Source organism: Heteronotia binoei, chromosome 16 (assembly GCF_032191835.1).
Source record: "Heteronotia binoei isolate CCM8104 ecotype False Entrance Well chromosome 16, APGP_CSIRO_Hbin_v1, whole genome shotgun sequence".
NCBI lineage: Eukaryota > Metazoa > Chordata > Lepidosauria > Squamata > Gekkonidae > Heteronotia > Heteronotia binoei.
This window is the reverse complement of record NC_083238.1, coordinates 36468012-36484375: the sequence shown is the minus strand read 5'-3', so window position 1 is coordinate 36484375 and position 16364 is coordinate 36468012. Positions and strand designations below refer to the sequence as shown.

At 45.8% G+C, this 16364-nt stretch overlaps 1 protein-coding gene across 4 annotated transcripts in view; it reads right to left on the bottom strand.

Annotated features, from left to right (window-relative positions):
• OSBPL6 (oxysterol binding protein like 6) overlaps nt 1-16364 on the bottom strand; it is a 194242-nt gene that overhangs the window by 41900 nt on the left and 135978 nt on the right. For 3 of the 4 annotated variants that reach the window (XM_060256910.1, XM_060256911.1, XM_060256912.1), the window contains 2 exons: nt 15678-15808; nt 3328-3435 (listed from right to left, as the gene is read on the bottom strand). In XM_060256910.1, the coding sequence (XP_060112893.1) occupies nt 3328-3435; nt 15678-15808 (239 nt within the window). The remainder of the gene's footprint in view (nt 1-3327; nt 3436-15677; nt 15809-16364) is intronic. The other variant, XM_060256913.1, reaches the window with a different exon arrangement.

The following is a 16364-nucleotide window of genomic DNA, read 5'->3' as shown; positions in this document are numbered from 1 at the left end:
GCTCCAATGAAATGTCATGATTGGCTCTGTATTATGCAGAACTAGCAACTGGGCACTAGAAGGGGGGTGTCATGGCACTGCTGGTCACCACAATGGGGATCGCTGAGCTACTGTAATAGTACGGGGGCCACAGCCAGTGAATCTCTAAGTTGCTCCAATGACTTGAAAGAAAGAAATGGGACAACAGAAACCACCTAAGTCCAAGTGTTCAGGGCATGCAGCCTTTGTAGAAATTTTTAAAACTGCAATTTGATCCACTTATAGTAATTTATCCTGAGCAAAAAATCCTTCTTCCAGCTCATACTCTACAGAGCTGGACTCAAATAAGAGAAGCTGAAACAATTATTTTTTCATACCGAAGGGAACAATCAGCAAAGCACATGCTACTGTTAACTGTGAAATGAAATACAGCAAAAAGAGGTGGGGAGGAAAACGCAACCCCAAAACTTTCTTAAACGGTAATAGATGGAAAGAAAATACACAGACAATTCAATGGGACATGTAAGCACCAATTTTTCATGTGCTTCTGAGGCTGAAGCAATGTTTAGTTTGTCTGGTTCATGAAAGACAATGAAGGGTTGGCTTCAGTGCAGCCATTTCCTGAGGAGCAAGGACTTTTGGCCACAGAGTGCAAATGGATTAGGCCTCCCCCCCATGGTAGCCTCCTGCAATCCTGCTCCTGGGGGTAGGGGGCTCCCAGGAAGAGGATTCCAAGGCTGCTTCTAAAAACAGGAGCTGAGCTGGTTGTGATCTTGCATGAGCCAAAATGGCGCACTGGAACCAACCGTATTCTTGTGCATGAAGACACTCCATAAAAGCTAATTATATGCTCAGTGAGGATAAAGAAGACAAACATCTTCAAAAGTTTACTACTGATTCTAAGTTAGTTATTTGGGGTGATAATTTTAACTTCAATAGGCAAGGCTGTAAATAGAGTAACAGGTATTCTCAGAATGCTACTACACAGACTAAAACAGAGGTAGCTCTCCCATCAGCCCCAGCCATTGGCCATGCTGGCTGGGGCTGATGGGAATTGTAGGCAAAAAAACATCTGAAGAGCTACCGTTGGCTACCCCTGGACTAAAATGTTTCCCTTCCATATTTCAAAAACTCATAGCGTAGGGATCTCCACAACCTGTCAATTTCATACAAACACCTTACAGTCTGATTAGATAAGTTAGGTTGGGGAGAACCCCAGCTTGACCTGTGTTTCATTCAGGCCTGACGCTAGGGGTTCTGCCACCAGAGGCAGAATTCTGCACCCCAACCAGGACTCTAATCACGCGCAGCACGATGACGTCACTTAAAAGCGACATAATCGCAATGGCGCACTCTGCTGGCCCAGCCAGCTCCCTCTGAAGGGGGGGAGAGGGCTGGGCAAGAGGTGGGCCGAGCGTTCTTGCTCATCCTGCCCCTTGCCCAACCCTCTCCCCGCCCCCACAGAGGAAGCTGGCTTGGCAGTGGCCGCCCACATTCTTCTTCCTTTGTTCTGATTCAGAACGAAGGAAGAAGCAGGCTGGCAGCTGCTGCCCAGCCAGCTCTCTCTGAAGAGGCAGAGGGCTGGGCGAGGGGCTGGCCAAGCAAGAACACTCGGCCCGCCCCTCACCCAGAACTCTCCCGCACTTCAAAGGAATCTGGCTGGGCAGCAGCCACCCTCATGCTTCTTCCTTCATTCCGAATCAGAACGAAGGAAGAAGCACATGGCCGCTGTCCAGCCAGCTCCCTCTGAAGAGGGCTGGGCAAGGGGTGGGCCAAGCAAGAACACTCGACCTGCCCCTCGCTCAGCCCTCTGCCTCTTCAGAAGGAGCTGGCTGGGCAGTGGCTGCCCGTGTCCTTCTTCCTTCGTTCCAAATTGGAATGAAGGAAGAAGCATGTGGCTGCTACCCAGCCAGGTCCCTTGGCGCAAGGATGGGGTGCCTGCCTCCACCCCCACGGCAAGGTGGTGCCCCAAGCAGCCGCCTACCTCACCGACTCCCACGTGCCAGCCCTGGTTTCATGTGCGACCCATGATTTGCCTTAGAAACATGGGTGGGTGGGAATTGGCCCCTGACCATGGCAGAGGAGGGGTTTCAGCATAGGAATGTAACAAAGATGGGGTCCAGAGGAGGGCGACAAAGAAGTTGAGGGGTCTGGAGACCAAGTCCTGTGTGGAGAGGCTGAAGGAGCTCAGTATGTTTAGCCTGGGGAGGAGACAACTGAGAGGTGATATGATCACCATCTTCCAAGTACTTGAAGGGCTGTCATATATAGAGGATGGTGCGGAGCTGTTTTCTGTTGCTCCAGAAGGTCAGACCAGAGCCAATGGGTTGGAATTCTATGAAAAGAGTTTTTGACTAAACATTAGGAAGCACTTCCTGACAGTAAGAGCGGTTCCTCAGTGGAACAGGCTTCCTCAGGAGGTGGTAGGCTCCCTTTCTTTGGAGTTTTTCAAACAGAAGCTAGATGGCCATCTGACAGCAATGCGGATCCTGTGAAGTTAGACAGATCATAAGAAGGAGGGCAGGAAGGGTTGTATCAGTGCTTAAGTTCTTTAGTTCTCATGGCCCTTTTTTTACATGCCCATGGAAATGCTGATTGCCACTTTGGGATCAGATAGCAATTTTTCTCTGGGCCAGTTTTGCCAGGGATCCTGGAAGGTTGGGGGGGCCATCTTCTGGGCATGGAGCAGGTGTCACTGGGTCTGTGTGTGAGGGGAAAGTATTTGTGAATTTCCAGCATTGTGCAGGGGGTTGTACTAGATGACCTCGGAGGTCCCTTCCATGGATTCTTGATTCTATATCTTCCCTTCTACCCTGCATGCTTTTGTTAGGAAAAACAGTCATAAGGGACAGCTTCTGGTTCAACATGTCTCCTGGGCAGACACATGGAACTGGCAAGCAGGATAAACATCCTGCCCCCCATGATCAATTTTTTTCCCTAGCAAAAGTGCATGAGACGAATGCTGAATGCTGAAGCCCCTCCCTGCTGCCATCTCATGCTCAGGAGGTGATCTGGCTCCCCCACACTGTTTTGCAGTGAGACTCTGATCACACATGAAACATCCAACTCACATTTTACATATTGTCTAATCAGGCCATTAGACCAATTCCTATTCTTTGAATATGCACACCGAACTCGCCACTTCTCACAGATGTGAAATAGTATTTTTCACGGAAATCTCACAGGAACCACAGCTCATTTACTTTTCTGAGTGGAAGTGGAACATGATCTCAAATGAGTTCGACCCCACCACTTGCCAGCTTTTGTCAAACAGAATGATGTAGTCATTAGTGGTAATTAGCAGGATTTGATTGTTATAAATCCATTAGAGCAATGCCAAAGTCTTACCTCATCAGGACTAGGGATAATATTTACACTGACAACCTGATCACAAATAACAGACTCTGAATGTATTCTGTTCAAGCGACTCCTTAGTTCAGCATTCTGGTTGAGAGCCTTAAAATAATAAAAATTGAATAATTTAATTTCAAAGGAACAAGACAGCACGAAACAGAGTCACACCACTGCTGTGGCTTTTATCCGGGTCAGAACCATTTGGTTTAATTTTAATTTAATTTAATTTATAGATTTATATCCCACAAGCGGGCTCAGGGCAGCTTACAACAATAAATTATAATAAATTGTTATTACGCAGAGCACCATAAACTGTACTTTGCTGTGGTAAACACCATTTTTAGTCCCCTCTGACCAACAGTGAGGAAGGATTTAAAAATATATATATTTTAAAAATATATAAAAGATTAACATTAAAAGATTAAAATATGCAGCTATCACCATGCCACTATTAAAGCAGCTAGAACACATGCTTACCCTTCAAGGCCAGTCTAAATAATTCAGCTGTGCATGCCCTGCAGAACTAAATAAGTCTGGCAGGACACAGGTGTCATCTGAGAGTTCATTCCATGGGGTAGAGGGCACAACTGAGAAGGCCTTCCCCTGGTGACAGCTTGCCGAACCACCTGGGGCCAGACACCTGCAAGTGGCCCCTAGATGATGATCAACATGAGTGTGGGGAGTTGTAATGGGAGAGGTGGTCCCAGATAGTTAAGGGTTTTGAATGTTAACAGCCTGATGGGAAAGGGCAGAATATAAGTTCACTAAATAAATAAATTAACACCAACACCTTGAATCAGGTCTGGAGATCAATTGGGAGCCAGTGCAGCTGCTGCAGAATTGGAGAAATATGAGCTGACTGATGTTCCAGTTAGCAACCTGGTAGCTGCATTCTGGACCGCCTGCAGTTTCCAAAGAGTTTTCAAGGGTAGCCCTATGTAGAGCAAATTGCAGTAGTCCAGTCTGGAGGTGACCGTTGCATTGATCAATATGGCAATGTCTGACTCAGCTGGCAGGCCTGGTGTAGATGAAAAAATGCCAACCGTGCTACCATGGGCACTTGTTTATCCAATGATAGTGCAGAATCCATCCACACCCTGAGACCCTTTACAGTGACATGGAGTGAGAGCACATTGGAATGCTGGTTGCTGCACTAATTATTTGATAGGGAGCTTTGTTTAATTATTTGTTTAATTATTTGATGCGGGAGGGACGGTGGCTCAGTGGTAGAGCATCTGCTTGGGAAGCAGAAGGTCCCAGGTTCAATCCCTGGAATCTCCAAAAAAGGGTCCAGGCAAATAGGTGTGGAAGACCTCAGTTTGAGACCCTGGAGAGCTGCTGCCAGTCTGAGAAGACAATACTGACTTCGATGGACCAAGGGTCTGATTCAGTATAAGGCAGCTTCATATATGTTCATATGTGACCTGTCCAGAAGTTTTCTTCAGGAATTTTTACACTACACATTCATAATCTGTTTTAACTATTTTTAAAATTATCACTTCTAAAGAATTCTAGGAGTCAGAGTTTGGCAAGGTGCTGAGAATTCTGTTAAGAGATCCACAGCACACCTCCATTAACTATTTTAATGTCAGGGCCAAAATAAACAGGTTACTCACCTGTAATTGATGATCTTCGAGTGGTCATCTGTGCAGTCACACACATGGGTTTTCCCGTCAGGACGAACCCTACCTCGGAGATTTTAAAAGCTAGCCTAGGCGTTATTTTTGGCGCGCACTCCCTTCCGTCCTGGGGAGCAGGCATCCACTGCGCATGCCTGGAACGGGAGGGAGGCGCCCCACCCAGCCAGTTTCTTTCCCCGCCGCCGATATAGTAGATGAGCGGTTGCAGAGTACCAGTGGCCAGCAGCGGGGATGGTTGGGCGGGCGTGTGTGACTGCACAGATGACCACTCGAAGATCATCAATTACAGGTGAGTAACCTGTTTATCTTCTTCGTGGTCTCTGTGCAGTCCCACACATGGGTGACTGATAAGCTGAACTGCACGGTGGTGGGTGCTGGCACTAGAGTAGGAGAGAAAAAATTAATGCAATGTTAATGCAAATCAGTCAAGCAAGTAGTGGACTCCAAGGTAAGTTGGTACTTACCGGATCCAGATCGTATCTTAGTCGAAGATAGAGCGGAGTACTGCCTGTCCAAAGGAGGCATCTTGCCTAGCACGAACGTCCAGAGCGTAGTGCATAGCAAAGGTCGAGGTGGAAGACCAGGCGGCGGCAGCGCAGACGTCTTCCATGGAGACCCCTCTGGCTAAGGCAGATGATGTTGACAAAGCTCTTGTAGAGTGAGCTCGTAGTGTAGTTGGAACCGGCTGCTTTGCTAGTCTGTAACACAGCTTTATAGCAGCAACCAACCATTTCGAAAGTCTCTGAGGAGATATCTTTTGTCCTTTATTGTGCCGTCCATAGGCCACAAAGAGTCTGGAGTCCTTCCTGAATGATGCTGTTCTATCTATGTAATAGGCGAGTGCCCGTCTAACATCTAGGCAGTGTAGGGCTTCTTGGCCCTTATCCGTAGGACGTTGAAAGAAAGCGGGTAGAGTTGTGACCCTGTGGAGGTGAAACGTGGATACTACCTTAGGCAAGAAGGTAGGATCTGGTCGTAACACTACCCTATCGTGATGAAAAATGGTGTAAGGCGTGTCTGCTCTAAACGCACAAATATCGCTGGCTCTTTTAGCGGAGGTAAGTGCGACTAGCAGCGCCGTTTTCCACGAGAGGAGATGCAAAGGGATTGAAGCCATGGGTTCAAAAGGTGGTTTCATTAGCTGGCTTAATACTAGAGATAAACTCCAACTGGGGTACAGTTGTCGTGATGGTGGATGCAGGTGTAAAATTCCTTTCAAGAAGGATTTCGCAGCGGGGTGTGAGAATACAGACCGTCCTTGTATGTGAGGGTGAAAAGCTGAGATTGCTGCCAGGTGCACCTTTAAAGACGAATGAGTTAGCCCCTTTTCAGATAATGACAATGTATAGGCCAAGATTTGAGGCATAGAGGCAGACAAAGGTTTAAAGTTATGCTTGGTTGCGTAGATGGAGAATCTTTTCCATTTCATGGAATATGACTTTCTCGTTGATGGTTTTCGTGCATTTAATAGGACGTTTCTCACTCCCTCAGGGAATTCTGAGAAAGTATCCTCCAAGCTGTCAAGCGGAGTCTGTCCGGGTCGTGATGAAGAACCCTGCCGTTCTGTTGCGAGAGGAGATTCTTGGCCCGGGGGAAGTGATGGTAAGTATTGTCCGATAGGAAAAGGAGCGTTGTGAACCATGGTTGGCGAGGCCACCACGGTGTGATTAGAATACAATTTGTATTGTCCAGTTGAATTTTCTGTATTGATCGTGTTATCAGTGGAAACGGTGGGAAGAGGAAATGTAATGGACCTGTCCATCTCTGAATGAAGGCATCCCCTGCAGATTGTGGTGAGGGCGGACCTCTCATAAAAAAGAGAGCACATTGTGCATTGTCTGGTGCAGCAAACACATCTATTGATGGTGTTCCGAATTTCTGGAACACTGGTAGAAGGTATTGCCTGTGGAGTGACCACTCGTGGTCGTTGATGAGGTACCTGCTCAATGTGTCCGCTTGTGTGTTCTGGGCACCGGGGAGATGTACTGCAGTGAGATGGATCTGATGCGCGATACTCCAGTGCCAGAGGTGCATTGCTCGCTTGCAAAGACGGGTAGATGCAGTCCCTCCTTGCCTGTTTATATAGAACACAGTCGCCACGTTGTCGGACGCTATTTGAACGTGACGGCCGTGAAGAGTTGGCAGGAATGATTTCAGAGCTCTGTGGACGGCTAAGAGCTCCAGGCAGTTGATATGGAGCGACTGTTCGTATGGCGTCCATTGCCCCTGGACTGAGAGGGTGTTTAGATGGGCTCCCCAGCCCCACCTTGATGCATCTGTTGTAACTACCGCTGACGGGCTTGGTCTTAAGAATGGCATGCCTGTCAGCAAATGATTTCGAACTGTCCACCATCCCAGAGAGGGAAGGATGTTGTTTGGGACAGTTAGGAGGGTTTGTTGAGATTGGCGTTGGGGACGATATGCACGAACAAACCAGATTTGTAGGGGCCTCATACGGAGTCTTGCATGTGGTAGAACCGCCGTTGTCGCTGCCATGAGTCCTAACATGCGTTGAATGGTGAAAGCTGTCTGTTTTGGCTGTTGCATGATTTCTGTGGCTAGTGTGTGAATAGAGGCTATTCTGTCTGTTGGGAGGTACGCCCTGTGGTCCGTGGTGCAGAGGCGAGCCCCTATGAATTGAATGTCCTGTGAGGGGATTAAATTCGATTTTTGCTGGTTGACTTGGAGACCCAGGTCTGCTAAGAGTGCAAGGGTTATAGCAATGTCTTTTTCCAGTTGTGGCCTTGAAGGCCCCACAAGGAGCCAATCGTCTATGTATGGGTAAGTTGCAATTCCGCGCTGTCTGAGGTATGCAGCGACCACCGCCATACACTTTGTAAAAGTCCTGGGTGCTGTGGAGAGTCCGAACGGAAGCGCTCGAAACTGATAATGTCTGTTTCCCACGGCAAATCTCAGGAACTTTCTGTGGCCTTGATGGATTGTTAGGTGAAAATAGGCATCCTGTAAGTCTACCAGCGCCATCCAAGCATTTTGAGGGATTAGGGGCAAGATGGATTGGAGGGTGACCATCCTGAATTTTCTGTGGTGGATGAACTTGTTGAGAGCCCTGAGGTCCAAAATCGGGCGCTGACCTCCATCCCTCTTGGGGACTAGAAAGTACCGGGAGTAGAAGCCTGTCCGATGGTACTGATCTGGGACAGGTTCTATGGCCGCCTTGGCCATAAGAGTGATGATCTCTTCTTGGAGGGGAGGGGATGGAGGGGTTGCAACAAAGTGGTGTCTTGCAGGGGGAGAATGAAACTCTATTGAATAACCTCTTAAAATGATATTCAGGACCCATTTGTCTGTGGTAATTAACTTCCAGTTCTCGTAGAACGGTAGGAGTCTGGAAGTGTTGTGAGGTGGCAGAGGTGGAGAGTCAAAGAGACTGCTTGGATGCAGTTGCAGTCTTTTTAGGTTGTTGTGGTCTTTGCTGCCGCTGGTTGAAAGGTTGCTTAGACGGTGGAGCCTTACGCTTCCAGTATTCCGATTGTCGAGGGGACCTGGAGCGTTTGAATGGCATTGGCTTCCATGGTCTGGCTTTGTAGCCCTGCTGTTGCTGTTGGGTCACACCAAGTCTTTTTGCCCGTTTGCGGCTGTCGTCGACTGTGGTGAGTATGTCGTCTGTCGTGGCATTAAAAAGGCCTTGGCCGTCGAAAGGGAGATCTTCGATTTTGAATTTAATGTCGGGTTGTAGGGAAGAGGAGCGAAGCCAGGCGTGCCTTCTCAAGGCAATGGAGGCAGCCATCGCCTTGGAGGTGCATCCCACGGAGTGACGAATGGTATTTATCTGTTGTTTGGAGACTCTATTGAGCTCCTGTAATAATGTGCATGCCTGTTTTTGAGCAGGTTCTGGTAGAGCCGAGACAAGCGTGCCCAGTTGGGAGGACAGATTGTGGGAGTAAGCAGCAAAATATGCCAAATAATTGTTGATTTTGGCGTTTGCTGTGGAGATGGAATACATCTTCCTTCCCAGTGTGTCTAATTTCCTGCCCTCCTTCTCCGGGGGTACAGGATGACGAGTCTGCTTCGATTTGGAGGAAGAGTGGACTATCATCGAGTTCGGAGCCGGGTGACTGAAAAGAAACTTCGACTCCGTAGCTTGGATCTTGTATAGGGATTCGATGCGCTTTGACGTGGGAGGAATAGATGCCGGCTTGTCCCAGGCTTCTTTAATGGCATCTAGATGCACCGGAAGCATTGGCAGAAAGGAACCGGCAGGTAGGTCCGAATGGACCAAATCGTGAACTACATCCGTGACCTTGGGCGCGTCCGATGTCAGCTTTACATTAAGAGCAGAAGCCATGTTTGCAACCAAGTCCAGATATGTTTTGGCTCCGTCGGATGGTGACAAATCTGCAGGCTTTGCAATATCTGAAGCTGGGGATCCAGGAGAGGACATTGATTGCATCGAGTCCGATGACGCGTCGGATTCGACATCGGAGTTGTCAGGTTCGGGTGCTTGCGGGTCCGGTCTGGTTGGACTCGCGTTCTTAGGTTTAGAGGTCGAAGTGGAAGGAGTCGGAGATGGCTGTTTCGTTGGCTGCTTACTCCGTTGGACGGGAGTTGCTTCCTTGGATTGGTTCCTGTGGTGATCTGCACGGTACCGAGAGTGGTGGTAACCGCAGCATTGATGGGAATCCATTGATGGAGACCTCGAGGTGTAGTAGCGTCTTCTCGGGGACATGGATGGAGACCGAGATCTCGGGTTGTAGCGATAGCGGTCCCTCCCCCTGCTAGGGGATCTCTCCGGGAAACGTGTATGATGGTACCGATGTCTCTCGATGCTCGGAGATCTGGCTGGGAATCGATGAGTATCAAAGTAGCGATGAGCATCGTGTCTATATTGGATGGGATTCGACATATCGCGGAACGATCTGGGGTTGATGTGTTGTTGAGTCCACTGCAGCGGGTCTCGGATCTTCTCCAGCGAAGGGTCTGGTATGGATCCTTGCAAAGAAGGGGATCGGGACGGAACCGGGATAACTTCCTCCGTCTGCTGATGCGGTGAGTCCGTAAGCGGAGTGGCCGCTTCCTGGGTATCGGATCCGGGTGTGGACGGGTCACAACGTATGTCAGACTCGTGTTGTTCCGAGGGTTTGTTCGGAGCGGTAGGTTTTTTCGAGTCCTTCGGGTCGGTAGATTTTTTCGGTTCCTTCGGGTCGGTAGGTTTTCTCGAATCCTTCGGGCCCTTCGGCTCGGAGTGCTTGTGTTTCTTGGTGTGCTTCCCAGTTTTCAATTTAATAGGCGCGACCGTTTGTTGTGACGTCTTCGCGCCGTCGCCGGTTTTCGCGGCATCGCCGGGCTTATGCTTGCTGGGAACAGTGGCCACTGAAGCTGCCGACCTTGCGCCGTCCCCTTGGGGAGACAGAAGGGGAGGCGACTTACTTGTAGTAGAGGATTGCGACATTTCAGGGTGAAGCACAGACTCCATAAGATGACTTCTCAGTCTAGCGGCCCTGTTTTTCCGCGCCTGTTTGCCGAATTGAAGGCAATGCGCACAGGCGTCTACTTTATGGGCTTCTCCCAGGCAAAATAAACAAAGTGAATGTCCGTCCGATGTAGGGATTTTTGCCCTACAATGCGAACACCTTTTGAAGGTTATTCTACTATCCCTTCCTTCCATACGCCCGGGGGGGGAGGGGGGGTAGGGGAAGGGAGGTCTGAGGTAAAAGCAGGAAAGATATTTTTTTCTTTTTTTCTTTCTTTTTTTTTTTTTGAAGAGTAATGAAGAGTATAAGAATATAAAGAGGAAAATGGAATAAAAGAGAGGAAACGACGAAGAAGCGAAGGCTAGGATCTGAGGTAAAAGAGGAGCGCAACGAGGTAAGACTATCCCGGGCGACGGTTGGAAAGAAACTGGCTGGGTGGGGCGCCTCCCTCCCGTTCCAGGCATGCGCAGTGGATGCCTGCTCCCCAGGACGGAAGGGAGTGCGCGCCAAAAATAACGCCTAGGCTAGCTTTTAAAATCTCCGAGGTAGGGTTCGTCCTGACGGGAAAACCCATGTGTGGGACTGCACAGAGACCACGAAGAAGATATAAGCAATAACGAAGATGTAATAGCAAACGTGACTTTAAAAAAACGCACCAAAACTCTGACACGTAACTATGTTTGGAAAAGTAGCAGCAGTGGGCATACAATGCTTAATCCTTCCCCCCCCATCAGAATGACATGCATTCTGGCTGTTTTCCCTCCTGTGCAGAAAAGATAAGATGTTCCCATTATCTTTTCACCTGTGGTTAGCAGTGCAGAGGGTAATTCTGAGCAGAAAAACAGCACAGGGGAAGGGTTAAGCACACAGGTACACACCAATGTGCCAATCAAATACACAACCCTCTCCCTAACTGCATTCCAGTTAACAGACTGCTGAGGAACAACTTGGGCATCTCCCACATCTTGCCTAGTTAAATCCTAACACCATAATCCTATATATGAGTATTAATTTGGGAGTAGTTCATACCGAACACAGTTGCACTTGTAAAATGCATAGGACTGTCCTAGACATCTTGCATAAGACAAGGAAAGGAAAAACTGCCTGAGTTCACTACAGGAGGATCTGGCCATTTGAATGCCTGGATACCATTCACCGCCAATGGTTGTGAGCTTGATTACTGCTTGTATCCAAGGTCAGTAAAGTAAAGTGAAGATCAGCCATTATATTTATTTACGTTTACCTAGCAAGGCCTCTCTAATACTTCAGCGGGGAAGAACAAGCTGGCTATCCCCGGGCCAAAGGAGGCGAAACTGCAGAACATCCGCACACGGGCCTTCTCTATTGTAGCTCCACACCTATGGAACCAGCTCCCGGAAGAGTGCGGGCCCTGCGGAGCCTTGACCAATTCCGCAGGGCCTGCAAGACCATCCTTTTCAGGATGGCCTTTGTGGATTGCTGATTGAAGGATTGCTGGATTGCTGGATTTGCCTAAGTGACTTTCGCCATCATGTTAATTGATAGAATAGCACCAGAAATGCCTACTGTTATTGTTAATTTATTGTTAATTGTAAATTAGAATGGTTTTAAGACTAATGCTGATTTTAAAAGTTTTGTATAATTATTATATGGATATGTTGTTAGCCGCCCTGAGCCTGCCTAGGCGGGGAGGGCGGGATATAAATAAAATTTTTATTTTTATTTTTTATGCAGTTCACAGGGCGCAAACAATATTAATATACTGAAGGATTATGCCCATTAATACATCATTACCATACTATTGTTATTGTCAATAGTATTATCATTCCATAGTGTTGGCTCTTGGGGAGGAATACAAAAAGTACTTTATACCCCTCTCTCCCTCCCCCCCCCCAAAAAAAAAATCATCAGAAGGCTGGGAGAAATGAAAAAGCAACAATTAGCACATATTGACTTGGATCCCACTGAAAATCTTTGATTGAAAGACAGACTAAAATTTCTCTGCCTTCCTGCCTGCTGAAGCCCCAACTGCACCCTGAAGTACCACTTTTGGGGGACAGAGGACCTCCTAGGAAGAGCGTGAAGGGGAAGTCGGATATTTGCTGTATGAGCAGGAAAGCAGCAAAGATCCCTCCCCCCTTGCACACAAAGAAAGGATCAGCGGGATCCAACCTATTATGCCGTCTGATTATTCAGTTTTTTTAAAATGGGCAAGCTTAATGTATTAGATGCCAATTCCCATTCTATATCAGCAGAAAACATACCAGCTTAACCAAGATAGCATTCTGCATGCTAACTTAAATATTCTTTATTAGTTGCAAAAAACAGTGCACTAGCAAGTTAGAAAGCCAGAGTGGGAATTATGGGATTTCAGCAAGCAGTACTAAAGGTTCAAGGAACTGAGAAAGATGTGGAAGGAATTTAAAAAATGATTTGAGCTGCAAATTAAAAGTTTCTTTTCAGACTTCCCTCTTGTCTCAGAGACTTTAGCAGATCTTGTTTTCACCTTTTAAGCTTCTCTACAAAAAGGATCTCATTGTAAGAAGGGAAAGTCAAGAATTCCCAGTGATCTGATAGATAAACATAGCGGTAAAATGTCACAGTTTCATAACCTATTGATGAAAGGGACATAACTGGCTCCAACACAGTTACTGATGAACTATAAGTATGCAACATTTTCATGTCAAGAAAAAGTTACAAGTCTCTGGAGCAGGGCAGATCAGAGTCTTCAAAAACAAAACTGTCTAGATAATTCCCCCAAACCATGCACACAAGAGACACTTACATAGATAATACAGAGACAAGAGACAGGATGATCAAATGCTAAAGTTTAGCATATATGTGAAACATGAGCAAATTTTTCCATCTATTTTTTTCTCATGAAAAAGAAAGATTTGTACTTGGCAGGAGACCACCAAGAACTCATGGTTTGAGGTAACACACAAAGAGGACAAATCACGAGCACAAGATTACGAAACAGAGATCTACCAGTAGACTATCATTAACAGTATCTGAACTTGTAGCTAAATCTTTCCATCAAGAAAGTTCTGTGGTCAAGAACAGGGAGGAAAGCAATGCCCTTTACAATTTAGTTTAATTCAATCTGGTCAGCTGCTTGGAAAATCTTGAATTTACATATGGTTACAGATGCTGTTTACATGTCGGCTAAACTGGGTAACTAACAGGCTGGACAATGTAATTTTGTCTGCCTCAGTCACTAGATGAGGAAAGGAGACTCATGGGAAAAGGTGTTGTATGTTGCTCTGAGAACCCTGGATGGCAGAAAGTACAGCAGAAGGCAAGATTTTTTTAAAAACCCAATAACCTGTAATTCTCCTCTCCTTAGCATCTTGCCAGGTAAACGGGTAGAATTCAAGCAGGAGTTCCTTTGCATATTAGGCCACACACTCCTGATATAGCTTACAAAAAAGAGCCTTGTAAGCTCTTGGAGGATTGGCTATATCAGGGGTGTGTGGCCTAATATGTAAAGGAGCTCCTGCTAGAATTCCACCCCTACAGGTAAGGGATGCAGGTTGTCAGTCTGACGGAGACTGGGGCTGCAGGCTATTGATGTTACATGTATCACATGAAGTCAAGAGAATTCCTAAGTCCGCAGGTAAGACCTCACATTATTATATCCAGTTGATTTCTCATGATGTTGGATATCCTGGACCACAAAACTCCCAAGTAAATTATTTGCATTGTTCACCTTACATTTACGTCAGTAACACAAACAAAGGAGACAGAAAATGAGACTGTTATTCTCCATTTATTGCTAACGTTAAAGTTTCTATCCTGCTTTTTACTGATGATGCAGTTCTCCTATCAAGAACATCAGGACTACCCTCTCTAACAGAGGCTTTTGTCTCTTACTGTCTGAAAGGATCCCTAATAGTTAACTGCCAAAATGCCATATTAGGTGTCACTTCTTTTATTCATCTGGGGCTCAGTATAACACAGCCAACATCAAACTGTTTAACACTAAGGTGGCTGTGCAAAGTTTATACAGGGCTAGTATCTGCACTGATGAAATACGGAAATCCTTGCATTCAGTTCTTCCATCTGCATTCCATCTGCAGAATTCCAAACTGTGCAGCCGGGTTGGCCCTCTGCGCTGAACTGGGACAACCATCACTTGATGCTTGGGCTTGGAGGAAGGCTTTTCCCCTTAAGTTAAAATTCTGCACTCCAATACTCAAAAAGGCTACCTTAATTTAGTCAGAGAGGATTTTTATGTTTCCCATTGGGATAAACTTGTCAAACAAGGACTACATCTCCTCATTCTTTCCTTGGACTTCCTTTATTCCATTACTGGACAGGAAGCCACAAGAACAATTAAGAAACATCTATTTAAGTTTTATTAAAACAGTACAATCTGTGGAGTATGATGTGTTTGTCCCACTCAAGTTTGCTGGTATTCCTCCACCTGGTAAGTTTCCCAATTACTGTTCATATCTGATTGTCCCTTGCTATAGGTGAGCCTTTAGGTCGGTGCCCCTTAATGCCTTATCATTTAGGTATCTTAAGATACCAAACTCTAATAAGAGTATGTGACTGTGCTGCAGGTCATGTAGAAACCATGTGATCATTGAACTTAATTACTATTCTGACCCTAGAAATCTCCTTTATTTGCTCCAAAATATAGATCATATAGGGACATCACCTCTTTTATTAAAAGGTAACAGCAGAGCTATCACTCTTTTTAGCTGCAAAATTTTATGCATCTGTGATGGTATGTAACTTTTTATATGCTTTAGTATTCTGCTTAGAACTAAGAAGTTAAGATGCAGAAGGGAGAGAAAGAGAGAGAGAAGGTTATACAAAGAAAAGAGCTAGAAAATGTCCAATTTTAAAAAGTGAGAAAAACAGGTTACATTTATCTTTTATTTCATTAACATGTTTAGCACAGATTATACAGGATATCCAAATACAAACCCCCCAAAAACTGAGCTATTTCTTTATAGCGGCTGAGAAAGAATGAAATTAGTAGTCTACATCTATGCAAGCTTAAATGGTCACGTCAAGCTGTGACACAGGATTTATTTTTCATTCCCTTCTTCTATGCTGTTTTATTGTCATTTGCTCTCTTTTAAGTTGTTTTATGATTTAATGCTTTTGTTTGGTTTAAATATAAAAAATAAAAATATAGATATAATTGTATAATTATAGATTGGTTACTTTTAAATTTAAATGTTTTAAATTTATTATAAGCTCCCAATATGGCCAAGAATGCAGAAATCAAATGTTTATTATGGACATTTTCAAAATCAGTTTGCACACATGTAAAGTATACCTGAGAAAGCGATTGTCTGAGACGTGTGAGCTGCATGTTGTGTCCTGTGAAATCTTGTTCTGAAACCATCTGCTTAAGTTTCTCCTTCTCTATCGCTATGCTGTTGAAGGCAGACTTCAGAAGAGAGTGCACTGTAAAGCAAAGAAGAAACACTTTGGCTTACACATTCATGAACTGTTAAGAAAGAGCTGGCACAGCATTCCAGCCTAGAGATCAAACAAAAAAAGTCCCCAGTTCAAATCTCACCTTGGCCATGAACTCACTATGTGGTCTTTGGCAACCCCAGGGGTTGTTTTGTAGAAAAATAGATGGTGGAGCTCATCCAGGGATTGTTATACAGCTGCAATACTATTCAAGGGACAAGCAGGTGGAACTCTCAAGAAGGGGAGGCAGAACTCTCAGATAGGTTCAGGAGCTGTGCTCCTGTGAGCTTCCCCTGAATCTGAGGCCTGCCTCCACCCATGCTGTTCTAACAATAATAACCATCTTAAAAAGAAGATAATAGCATTTCTGATAATTATTACAGACCAAAATAACTGCGATAAAGAATTTCCAAACTTTGCCTTCTGGGTACATGAAAACATTGTGTATACCTGCTGGAATTTTTGTACTCAGGCATGACAAAAACAGTAAATGACCCCTTTAACAAAGGGAAGCTACAGACCTATTACTTCTGACAGAATCTGC